The sequence below is a fragment of the Nerophis lumbriciformis genome, linkage group LG28 (assembly GCF_033978685.3).
Source record: "Nerophis lumbriciformis linkage group LG28, RoL_Nlum_v2.1, whole genome shotgun sequence".
In the NCBI taxonomy this organism is placed as follows: Eukaryota; Metazoa; Chordata; class Actinopteri; order Syngnathiformes; family Syngnathidae; genus Nerophis; species Nerophis lumbriciformis.
The window spans coordinates 16,660,422-16,673,389 of record NC_084575.2 but is presented as its reverse complement, the minus strand read 5'-3'; the positions used below and the strand labels follow the sequence as shown (position 1 = coordinate 16,673,389).

At 38.4% G+C, this 12,968-nt stretch overlaps 1 protein-coding gene across 2 annotated transcripts in view; it reads right to left on the bottom strand.

Annotated features, from left to right (window-relative positions):
* Positions 1–11,119, bottom strand: part of rnf123 (ring finger protein 123) — a 67,204-nt gene extending 56,085 nt beyond the window's left edge. For both annotated transcript variants that reach the window (XM_061923756.2, XM_061923758.2), the window contains exons 1-9: positions 10,983–11,119; positions 8,312–8,428; positions 8,150–8,234; positions 2,119–2,198; positions 1,933–2,030; positions 1,803–1,857; positions 331–416; positions 163–249; positions 25–92 (exon numbers count right to left, since the gene is read on the bottom strand). In XM_061923756.2, the coding sequence (XP_061779740.2) occupies positions 25–92; positions 163–249; positions 331–416; positions 1,803–1,857; positions 1,933–2,030; positions 2,119–2,198; positions 8,150–8,234; positions 8,312–8,393 (641 nt within the window). In that variant the 5' untranslated portion in view covers positions 8,394–8,428; positions 10,983–11,119. The remainder of the gene's footprint in view (positions 1–24; positions 93–162; positions 250–330; positions 417–1,802; positions 1,858–1,932; positions 2,031–2,118; positions 2,199–8,149; positions 8,235–8,311; positions 8,429–10,982) is intronic.
* Positions 11,120–12,968: the final 1,849 nt, after the last annotated feature.

The following is a 12,968-nucleotide window of genomic DNA, read 5'->3' as shown; positions in this document are numbered from 1 at the left end:
TCAAAGACAACAGGGGTCACCAACAGGCAGAAGGTGATGGTAGCTTCGTCCAGGTCGATCAGACAGCTGACGATGTCCCCGGCCGCCCATGACTAAGACGACAGACTTGCATCAGAGACAACAACATTAACAAAAGTTGCATGACCTCAGAGACCACTTCACCTTCCCATAGTTGGTGGTGGTCACGTTCCACTTGCGCACCCGGTTTCCGTCGTAGGCGTAAGAATCGGGGGTGTCGCCAACGCCTTCCTAAAGAAGAAGTCACAACAACACCGTCACAGGCTTTGTGGTTCCACAGATGATGCTAACACTGCTGCGAGGACCAGTTACCTCCTGGTTGAAGCGACAGTTGAGTGTGCACCATCCGATCTGCATGAGACCCTGCGAGGAGATCAGCACCTCGTAGGCCCATTTCCCTGTCGACGCCACACAATAAGAGGTCACTCTAACCCAAATAAAGCGTCACGTGATCTCTCACCACATGCAGCTAGCTGAAGACTAACAGCAATGAGACGTCGAATAAATAGGAGGGAATCGGTAAATTGTAATCTGATATGTTCGGAGCGGAACCTTCGGTTTGCCACAGGGCATACCGAGTTCCTACACGGTGGGCACCTCACGATTTGATACATTTTTGGTATATAAATTATAATAAAACTTTTTCAAAACAGGTTACAGACTACAAGAGCGCCTCTTAGCTGCTGATGATGGCCCATAAAACCTATTTTAAAAATCTTACTTACAAAAATCACAGAATGCTAATCAATATAATAAAAGACAATAGAGTAACAATGACTCCAAACCAATACCAGCTTTACAATACTCTAGATGTAAATTTAAAAAGCAATTGAGAAGATATACAAATTAAATACTCAAGAACAATCCTAAAAACAGGAAAATCTAAAATTATTATAAACAACAGTATAACTAATATTAACATCAATAATAGTTGTATAGGGTTTCCAATCTAAAAATGTATTATTAAAGCTGGGGTACCTTAGTTTTATTCTTTAACTTAAAAAAATCATATTAGCATCATAACAGTAATAATTTAGGAAAAAATTATACGTATGCATGCTATATGTGCCTTATAATTAAGTATTTTAGTAAATAAAACACCTCCAGATCTAACCTCAATATTTAGAGAAAGGAGGGGTGAGCAGAGCCCACGAAGGAGCCTCCTCATTGCCTGATGCGATATATAGTGAAGCGCTTGCACGGTGCAAACATATTTTAGTAAAGCATGGCTGCCGAACACCTACCTGAAAAAGTCGCAATACCTGTGCATGCCTTTACAGCATATACTGCTAAAAAAAACAAAAAGAGGAAATCAGAGGAAGAAAAGAAAAGACGCTATATGTGTAAAAAACCAAATAGGAGCCAAAACTCAAATAAATATTGGTCCGGCGTATTCAAGATGGAGGGCAATGCGTGCCAGTCTTGGACTAACTTTGGACGCGCAAGTGCTCTAATGTTCCATTTTCCCACATTTGGTGTGGCGACGTGTGTTACCGACATTCGGTTTTTTTCGGCTACAAAATACGAACTACATGATCCTTCGATGCAACTTCAGACTGTCAACAACCTATGCGTGTGCACGTACAGCTCTCATGTGCGATTTTGCACACTTTCAGAGAGGGGCAGACTGGGAGGAACTATCAGCGAGGTGCGCAGAGCGGAAATTTAATTTTTAATTTTGCCTGGTCACACAAGATTCAAGTACCCCAGCTTTAATATATTCATGACTTCAACTCGATCTTCAACGTTTACACGATGCTTCCCTAACATGGATCAGCACATACCTTTGTAAACACAAGTGGTGGCTCGGATGGAGCTGAAGTTACTATGACCGATGACCTGAGGTGAGAACGTGACATGTCAATCATTATCTAGCATTCAAGAAAACATCATGAATAAAAAACGGTTTTATACCCCGAGCAGGTCGTCGTCTACAAACAGAAGCCCCTCGAAGCCGCTGGTATGGTCCAGAACCACCGGCTGAGGGCCCAGACGACCTTCAACGGGCTGGTCTGGACAAGGCGGGAAAGATAAGATACTCAACAATAACTATAATTTACATTTCAGACCAACACTCTTTATCCTTTTCATCCAATATACCTCGACTGTCCTCAGTGCTTTCTCCCTCAGACAACAACGTTTCTAAGTGAGCACCAAGATCCTGGAAAGCCAAAGACTTCCTAAAGACAAGGGACAAGAAGAGGACAGTCAGACAAGTCCCTCATAGGTATGGACGATATGGCCTATATATATATATATATATATATATTGCAGCCTCCTGCGATAATGATGTATACATGATATATTATTAAGTATGAAAATAGAACAGTTTCACAAAGCACTTAATCTTCTGTTGTTTGGATACTTTACATTAGTTCTGGGCGAGACTACAAATTTGGGTATCGATCCAACACCAAGTAGTTACAAGGGCAGTATTGGTCATACCAATGTTTATGCTGATACATCAAAGTTTCAAGATTGTTGAACAATTACATTTTTGCTCACAATTATAATCAGACAAAAAAACAGGATGGGGGTGTAACAATATCAAATAATATGACAACTATTTTCTTATTCCCTGTTGTTACAAATCATATTTGAGAAAAATAAAGTAAATAGAGCAAAATAACTCACACAAGCAAAAACTAATATTGGCTCTGATTTAAATTAAAATCAACCATATACTGATACTAGGGTTGCACGATATAGACTATAAACAATATATATAATATCAATTTGGCTGCCGATAGAGCTTTTAATACTATCGGCATAGCGTGATAATGCATGTTGATGACTTATTCTGGCTGTGTCATTTAAATTTGACAGCAACAATGTAGTGTCCTCGCTAGCCAGATAACGGCTAACTAATATTTGCCTCCATGGCGGAGAGTAAACTACGTTTCTTACACGTATCATCATCACTGGAGGACTAGAGGATAAGGAATATCTAAACACGCTGCACTGCAAACCATTGGAGGATACAAGAAAACATGCTAACCGCTAAGCGAGAGAGCTCTTGAATGTTAATAGGGGTGGGCAGATTGAGATACATATGGACAGTTACAATACCAATTATAGTATCAGTATATGGTCGACACTGCAGTCATTAGATAAATATTTTTCACGATCAAATCAAAAAATATTTTTTGCAGGACTTTAGGACTTTAATTCAGAGCCAACAGTAGTTTTTGCTTATATTTAGTTATTTTGCACCATTGAGTTTATTTAGCACAAAATATTGTATGCATCAAAAAAAAAAAAATGACATAAATTTAATATTTAATTGATATTGTTAGACCACCATTCTGTGTACTGTTCTTATATTTGTCAGATATTACCAGTGAATTAGCGAGGATCTTAATAACAGTTTTGATAAAATAATACAATGCAAAAAGGCAGAAGCTAAATTAGGACACTTGGTAACCAATTGAAATGGTTCATTTATCAATTATATGCCAAATAATATATTGTGATCATTATCGCAGGAGGCTAAAATGTACAGTATATAGCAATATAGATTTCAGGCCATATCACCAATCCCTAACTGATACTATACTTGGTATCGTTACTGTCGATATTTGTATCGATCCGTCCACCCGTTTACATTTAACAGCTCTTGCTTTGGTGTTAGCCTGGCTTCTTCTATACTCCTATGTTGTATAGTGTGGCATGTTTAGCTAGTCCTCATCCTCCATTAATGATACTTGTAAGAAAGGTTTACTTGCCACCATGGAGGCAAGGACTAGTGACTTAGTAACGGCTTCGCATTGTAGAAAGACTTTAGCTGCTACCTGGTTAATGGGGACGCTACATTGAGTTGAGGACGCTTTTAATCGCTTGTCACTGTCAAATTTTCAGGACACAGCTATAATTTGTCATCAACATACATTATCACGACGTGGTATTAAAAGCTCTATAATCGGCCAAGTTTATTTTGAAAATTGTCTAAGTATGTGACGATAAATGGTAATAATGATAATTGCAGTAAATCTATCGAAGGTTAGTATTACCATTTTAAATTTAAATTATTGAATAACCGTGATTGTTACAACTGCACTTTGATAAACTCATAGACTGACTGGCGCCAGCTCCCTAGCTTAAATGCTAACATTAAAACAAGAGACATTAACGTCTTTCCCCATTAAGAAACAACATACCCCAATCAAAACTTGTATAAACACAAACAGTACGGTACAAACACAACACTGTCTGAGCAACTAAGATATTCAATTAGGCACATTGAACTATTATATATTATTATATTACCGGTATATTCAATTAAGCAAATTGAAATAACAAGCTGTGCTCTCTTAGTACAGAATGATCGTTCAAAACGGTACGTTCAAGGACCACTGAACCACTGATGAGAGTAGGATGCCACAACGCCCATCAGAAATAATAAATAATAATAACAATAGATTTGTTACGCACTTTTCATTTAAATAATTTTTAAAGTGCTACAGTATAAACAAATATTTAAAACAATACAAGCTTAGCCATTAAAACAGATAAAATACTGGAACTAAAACACTATCAGTAAAGCATAAAAAAATCAAAACATGCAAAATAATGGGGATGTGAATCGATTCGATTCGATGCAATTCTTGGGGTAACAATTCCATTCAGAATCGATTCTCGAATCAAAATTATTCTCGATTCAAAATCAATACTTTTTTTAATAATAATTGAATAATTGGGTGCCAGTTGTTTGATTAACTACATCCCATTAAAAAATAGATAAACAGCTCGTATAAATTTCCATATTGCTTCAAAGAAAACTGGTTTTGTTTAATACAATTTTACCCAAACATTTACTAAAGTGGCTGGACAGGACAGATTTTGTATTTTTTGGGGGGGTGTTAATTAGATTTTTTTTATAACGATTCTTAATCGCGAATCATTCGAAAATGTATTTATTTATTTTTTAAATAGTAGGTTTTCTAACAGTGTGTATTTATTTTAGCTATTCAAAAAATAACTTGGTCAAAAGATTTCGGCGTGTATAAGTACTTTTTAAGCACATTCAACAATGCTGCAATAATGATAACCGTGATATGAAATGTTCATATCGTTACATCCCTAAAACCACCTATATCGAGCAACACTGGACTTTCACTGACCATGTTGACTTTTATTTTTATCATGTTGTGACATCTGCAAAGCTTTGTGTGTGAAACGCAACCTGCTATAAGACAAAAGCCCAGCCCCTTCCCCAAAACAACAACAATCAGAAAACACAAAGACACCATTTACCAAAATAAGAGCTTATGGATCCAAACATCTTCAGTGTGTGTAAGACACAAGAAGCGAACAACATGATGAAGTACCAGTGAGACAGTGGTGCATGTGTGTGTCTATGAATAGAAGTGTTGGTAACATAATGCTGGAGAATCGAGGTCAACACGCGAACCAACTTGAGCCTCTTCAGTACAGGAATCGGATCTATTTTTTGTGGGTGTTCTGCGTGAACACTACTTGTGTGTACGGATATGACGTTGAACACCTCACACTCACTTATGCTTCCCAGCTGTGTTGAAATCAATTGTTTATGTCAGTGTTTACTTAATTTATTCGTCACACATCTAGTTAAATTTGACTGCAGGAAGCAGAGTTCATCGTGTCCAAACACATACACACAGGATTATAATACTAAGAAGCCCAGAACTTTGCCAGGTAGGGCCGGGCGAAATTATATCAGTATATATCGTGATGGACACGTAATCAATATCAATAGAAAATGCGTTTGATAAAACGTTCAATAGTTTTTTCTCTTTCTCGTCAGAAGAAACCGGAAGTTGCAAGCGAGGTTGGTTGCATGGATAAGTGCACTCGCTCTCAGGTAATCGAGCAATGCAGGAAGTGATCACTGATTAGTGGGAGTGACACTTGAACAGTCAATCAGCTAACAGTATCAACTGTCAAGCTTGGTTGCACCATCTTGCTGTCTCGCGGTTGGTTCTTGAGTGAGAAGAGAAACCAAAAATGAATGCTGCAGAGAGTGAAAAAATTGTGGATAAAACAGTAAACGTCACCTCGACAGCATGGCAGTTTTTTTGTTTTTTTTCAAATGGACCGTAGTCAGACCACTGTGATCTGGAAATTATGCAAGGTGCTTGTCTCCACCAAGATTGGAAATACCACACCACCCTGCACTAAACTTTCAGACAATGGTTCTTCTCAGATGTGTCTATGTTTACATTTTTACACTTTGTACTGTTAGTATTCTTTATTTATGCACCTTAACTTTAAGAGGTTATTGTAAAAGGGGTTGTTTGCAACTCGTTCACAATAACATATTTTAAAGCAAGAAATATAACAAGAACACCATTGGCTAGCTTATGTTACCATTAGTGGTTTAACAGAACACATTTGTGTTAAAACTGTCTATATTTTTCACAATTACTATGTTTTGTGTAATACATTTTTTTACCATCCCGAATTAAATGATTGGTGTTTACAAGGGTTACTCACCCGATCTCGTCCACACGTACACGCACAAAAACAGTCCAAGAGAACCAACGAACAATTTGTAGTCATGTTGTTGTTATGATAGAATATACATTCAATGATGGCTAACGCTAACTTGCTATCATTAGCTAACAACACCCAAAGCTGATGCACGTGCATGTCTTACGTATGAATGTAGTTACGTCATTATGCTCTAGAGGCCCTGTAAGGTGGATATAACGCTTATAATACGTGGGAAAGTTAGCACCCTCTAGACATCTGTGTAAACATTACAAACAGCTCTTTTAAGTGATCCATGTGATTTTAGAATTTTGTTTACGTTGATTATTTTTCAGGGTTGTGTTGACATTGTCTTTTCTTTCTGCCTTGATAGCTGGAGGGATTATAATCAGACAAAGGTAACATGTTAAAGGTGCCATATGTAGTAATGTGGCCAGCATTGGTACTGCAATCACGGTCAAAACCCTGTAGTGCCCTCCCAAAAACCACGTTACGCATAAATCATATAGCCTACTACCATGTCAATACACAAAGTAGAAAATCATTACATGTAATGCATTATATTGTGCCGAGCAAATACCACTCCGTATGTCTTTGATGCACATACAGTACCAGAAACCACAATTAGTCGTGCTAATGTTGGAAACCTCTTTCCTAAGTATATTTGCATATTTTATTTGTCGAAAATATACTTTTCCCTGTCAGTTGGATGACAGATCGACAAACAGGCTAACGGGCATATATTTCCCCCGTTAGCCTATTTGTCGATGTGTCATTGACTGGGCGGGCATGCTAAGCGTTCTTTGCACGGACATACTAGATTTGTTAGACAAGATCATAGACTGTATTGGACAATATAGTTTACATACGAAATGTCCATTTCCATTTATTACAAGTAATAACAAAACGTAAATGCCTGACTTACCTATCAAGGAGGAAATTAGCAAGTTTGGCGTCAGATGAAAAAATCTTCTCCGCCTTCAATCGTCTCCATCTTTCAAAGGCATCACTGATACAAATCCTCGTTTTGTTCCTGGCTTTGTCATGAATAATTTGAGAATCGTAACTAGGCCTTTTAGTTTTACTAAAGTTTGACATGTTTAGTAACTTTACCAGTGGCAGTAGCCAGACAAAGGTGGTGGTGCGTAACTGGCAAACTGGATGTGACACACTCGCGGACTTTCTAATTGGTCAAACGGTAAAAGGCGGGACATCGAAATTAAAACAATAACAAGATTTCAGGGATGTAAATCTAATTTTAAATTGAGCATATCCCTGCTGAACTACTGTTATCAGTTATAGAGGTATTCGAAAAGAACATGATTTATTAATGCCTTTTGACATATCGGGGCCATTTAATGATGACTTGACATGAAATTATTACATATGGCACCTTTAAATAAAAAATTTTACATTTAATATATTTTTCGCCTGGTCCTTATTTTCGGTAGGTCATAAAAAATATCAATAGTTATCGATATCGATCGATCGATATAAAACACTTATATTGTAATAACATTTTCAACCATATCGCCTAGCCCTGTTGCCAGGTCTTTGTATCCCATTACTTTTCACAGAGAACAGCAACATGAGTGAAAAAGGCGTCTTTCTTTCATTGCACAGTAAAATCTGGTGTTTTCAAGAAGATGAGAGATGAAGCTACCTGAGGGAGGCCAGTGCAGGTCCCTGTTTGCTAGAAGGGAACACATGATGCAAATAGTCACTCAGTAGCTTCTCATTCACGATCCCTGATGGACAAAAAGAACAAAATGAATTGCGACACTGAACACAGACTGCAGACGGTGTCAATGACGTCGGCACACACCAGTAGATTTAGGCTTGTCTGTGTCAGAATACAGTCGGTAGTTGCGACGGCTCAGAGCGGTGCCACCACCTTTGGAGCTCATGCTGCCTGCTTGGAGTCAGCTGGTCCTCCCAACCACTGAAAACGAAACATGATTTCACATACGGCTCCACACAAACAAACTAAATCGCAATCACGCTTCTTTGCATTAACGTGCAATTTAATTTCCTCATGAGGACGATTTTCTAAAAATTCCCCAAGGTGCTGCATTACAGGGTGAGTTGGCTCACCTGCCCAGGTCTACCAAAATTATTCAGTTCAGTTTCAGTTTATTTTGAACATGCATACAATACAATGTAATGCATCACACAATTCCAGTTGTTTCATTACAGCACGTCCGAAAAGGAGTAGGAAGGAGCAGAGCTTATTTAATCCTAACCCTTTTCATACAATAGCAATTTTATCCAATTTCCTTGTTCTCTGTAACAGAACAATGAACAAATAAATAATAAATAAATAGTATACAATAGTAAGCATACAAATATTAAATACATAAATAATATTTGTCTCAATAAAAAAAAAATGGGGGAAAAAAGGGTTCAAGATGTTCATCATAATTATTGTTCTGTGTACTCTGTGAACACTTGTAGTTTGAACCGTCTCTTAGACTGAATCCTATTGGTGCTTTGTTTGATTTCTTTGGTTAATCCGTTCCATAAGTTAATTCCACAAGCTGATATACTAAAGGTTTTAAGTGTTGTGCGAGCATACACATTTTTTTAAATTAGATTTTCCTCTAAGGTTATATTTCTCCTCCTTTGTTGAGAAGAATTGTTGTACATTCTTGGGTAGCAGGTTATAGTTTGCTTTGTACATAATTTTAGCTGTTTGCAAATGCACCGAATCGTTCAATTTCAATAATTGTGATTTAATAAATGAAGGGTTTGTATGTATCCAACATTATCCAACAGTTTGCGGGAGGATCGATTGCAATAATTCATCATTTTTCTTTGTAGTAAAATATATTTTTTAAAGGGTCTTTAATATGTGCATGAATATACTGTCGATGGCGCGGGTATGCTATGTTTTTTTTCTTTTTTTTTTTCTTTCTGTATTTCTTATCTCCTTTATTGAGAAAGTTCTCGGTTGACTGTAGGGCTGCAACAACTAATTGATTAAATCGATTAAAATCGATTATAAAAATAGTTGGCGATTAATTTAGTCATTGATTCGTTGGATCTACGCTATGCGCATGCGCAGAGGCTACTTTTCTTTTCTTTTTTTTTATAAACCTTTATTTATAAACTGCAACATTTACAAAAAGCTGAGAAACAATAATCAAAATAAGTATGGTGCCAGTATGCTGGGTTTTTTTTTCAATAAAATACTGGATAGGATAGAAATGTAGTTTGTCTCTTTTATCCGATTATCAATCGATTAATCGAAGTAATAACCGACAGATTAATCGATTATCAAATTAGTTGTTAGTTGCAGCCCTAGTTGACTGTTAAAGTTAAAAGTTAAAGTACCAATGATTGTCACACACACACACGAGGTGTGGTGAAATTATTCTCTGCATTTGACCCATCACTCTTGATCACCCCCTGGGAGGTGAGGGGAGCAGTGAGCTGCAGCAGTGGCCGTGCCCGGGAATCATTTTTGTTGATTTAACCCCCAATTCCAACCCTTGACTTTTATAGTCTTTGGTATGACTCGGCCGGGGTTTGAACTCACAACCTACCGATCTCAGGGCGGACACTCTAACCACAAGGCCACTGTCAGTTAAAAACAGCAGAAAGGCCATTGGAAGTTTATTTAAAGCTGAATAGGACAACAAGAAAATGATTATGGATAATAACGATACACAGTGCGATTTCTTTAAAAAAATTGCACCAGATAAATGCAATTCCGATTCAAAACAAGAGATTCACTTTTTCTTTCGCAGAGTCGTGCAGCCTTAATTCCGCGTCATTTGTTGTATTACGGGCAGCACGGTGGCACAGGGGTTAGTGCATGTGCCTCACAATAAGAAGGTCCTGAGTTCAAACCCGGGCTCGGGATTTTTCTGTGTGGAGTTTGCATGTTCTGCGTGGGTTCCCTCCGGGTACTCCGGCTTCCTCCCACCTCCAAAAACATGCACCTGGGGATAGGTTGATTGGCAACACTAAAAAAATTGGCCCTAGTGTGTGAATGTGAGTGTGAATGTTGTCAATCTGTGTTGGCCCTGTGATGAGGAGGCGACTTGTCTAGGGTGTACCTCACCTTCCACCCAAATGCAGCTGAGATAGGCTCCAGCACCCCGTGACCCCGAAAGAGACAAGCGGTAGGAAATGGATGGATAGTTGTATTAGCTTCAACGACATCTGTCTGTTAGCTCTATGCTACGACTTTTAGGTGGTATTTGACATTTACCTACAACGATAGCCAAATTGCGATTCTAATTAAGCGTGAGGGTGACTATAGTCAGGTTGGATGACATTGTGGGGAATTACAGCCTTCAGCTCACCTGGCCCGGGACACCTCCAGCACTCACATGGGGAACAACACGGTGTCAGTTTAAAAGACACATAAAACAAAAAAAGGACTGCAGTGTCTTCTTCAAAGTCGCTCTTAGCTAGCAGGCTAGCTACCCGGGGTACAAACAGCTAGTTCGCTATCGCCACAAAATGACACATTGGACGGTGAAACCTACCACTATGTCCGGTCCCGCCGATCCAGTCCGGTGTCAACAGTTTATTCCGTTTATAATTGTTTTTTTATCCGAATTTCCGAATGTGTATCGTGCAGGTTGATTTCTGCCACAACAGTGTTGGCAACGCCTCTGGAGCTACGGAGCGTGAACTGGGTCAGAAAGGCCTCACACGAAAAGCGAAAGCAATAATCAATCTCAGAACGATTGTCATCGTTATTATTTATGTTATTATTAGTATCCAGGAGGGCCAGCAATTTAGTATGGACGACACATAATGTAAATTATTATCTCCAAAAAGGCTAATTTGATTGTTAACGTCTACCAGTTGGACTGCTGGGTGTTTAAAGAATGGTTCAAAATTATTAACAAAGTCATATTTTTTCCAATTCTATTTGACATATTTTACGTATTACTGAATTGTATTTAATACCGATCCTTAACTAAATACTAACATTACAGACCACTATTGATTTTATGTCTCCATCTTGCGGGCATACATGGCATGGCACTTTGTGGAGTGGTTTGATTGATTGATTGAAACTTTTTTTTAGTAGATTGCACAGTACAGCAGAGGTGGGTAGAGTAGCCAGAAATTGTAGAGTACTGTTACTTTAGAGATGTATTACTCAAGTAAAAGTAAGGAGTAGTCACCCAAATATTTACTTGAGTAAAAGTAAAAAGTATGTTGTGAAATAACTACTCAAGTACTGAGTAACTGATGAGTAACCTGTTCGTTTAATGATGACGGCAACAAATAATGCACAACAACATAAAAATAGCAATGAGCAAATTCAGAGGCAGGAATGTCTCTTAAGCAACTAAAACAATAATATATATTAAATAATAATACATTAACATAAAGAAATTAAGGCAAATTGAGCCACAATAACTTAACAGCACCATAGGCTCAGTAGGCAGAGATTACAAAGGAAAATAACAAGTTAGCTTTTACGCAAACCATAAACTGATAGGTGTGGGCTGCACGGTGCACCTGGGAACACACTGTGCACTTCTGATTGGTGTTTCTATGCATGCGTGAGTGTGTGTGCGACTGTGCGTGTGAGTGTGTGTGTCTCTGTCTGTCTATGAGGCTGCAGTGTGTTAATAAATGTCCCCACACGATGTACATTTGACAGTGATTCATAGCAGGGAAGCTAACATCAGCCTACGGTGACAGCCAAAATATCTACTAATGTTACTTACCGCGGTGTGCTTCCTCAAATTTGATGTTGAGTTCATGTAAGCTTAAGCTTGTTAATCATGTGACCGCCTGGCTCTGTTTGATTGGTGAAACGGAGTCAAACGCCACCAGTGACTGTATTTGATTGGTGAAACAGAGTCAAACGTCACCAGTGACTGTATTTGATTGGTGAAACGCAGGCATGCTATAGATTTTACTTTGAAGGTCTGTCTGACAAACCAAAACAAACAAAGTGTACATTAACCGATCGATAAAACGCAGTAGCGAGCTGAATGTAGATAAATGGAGCGGAGTAAAAGTAGCGTTTCTTCTCTATAAATATACTCAAGTAAAAGTAAAAGTATGTTGCATTAAAACTACTCTTAGAAGTACAATTTATCCCAAAAGTTACTCAAGTAGATGTAACGGAGTAAATGTAGCGCGTTACTACCCACCTCTGCAGTACAGTACATATTCCGTACAATTGACCACTAAATGGTAACACCCGAGTAAGTTTTTCAACTTGTTTAAGTCGGGGTCCACGTCTCAGGCAAACCATCTGCTCCTTAATGTGGACAAGACCAAGGAGCTGGTCATCGACTTCAAGAAGAGAATGACCCCTGTGGAGCCCATCAACACCCAGGGCCGGGAGGTGGCAGTAGTGGGGCAGTACAAGTACCTGGGAGTCCACTTGAACAGCAGACTGGACTGGAAGGACAACAGCAAAGCTGCATACAAGCAGGGCATGAGCAGACTCTTTTTCCTGAGGAAGCTTAGGTCATTTAATGTGTGCAGCAAGCTGTTTG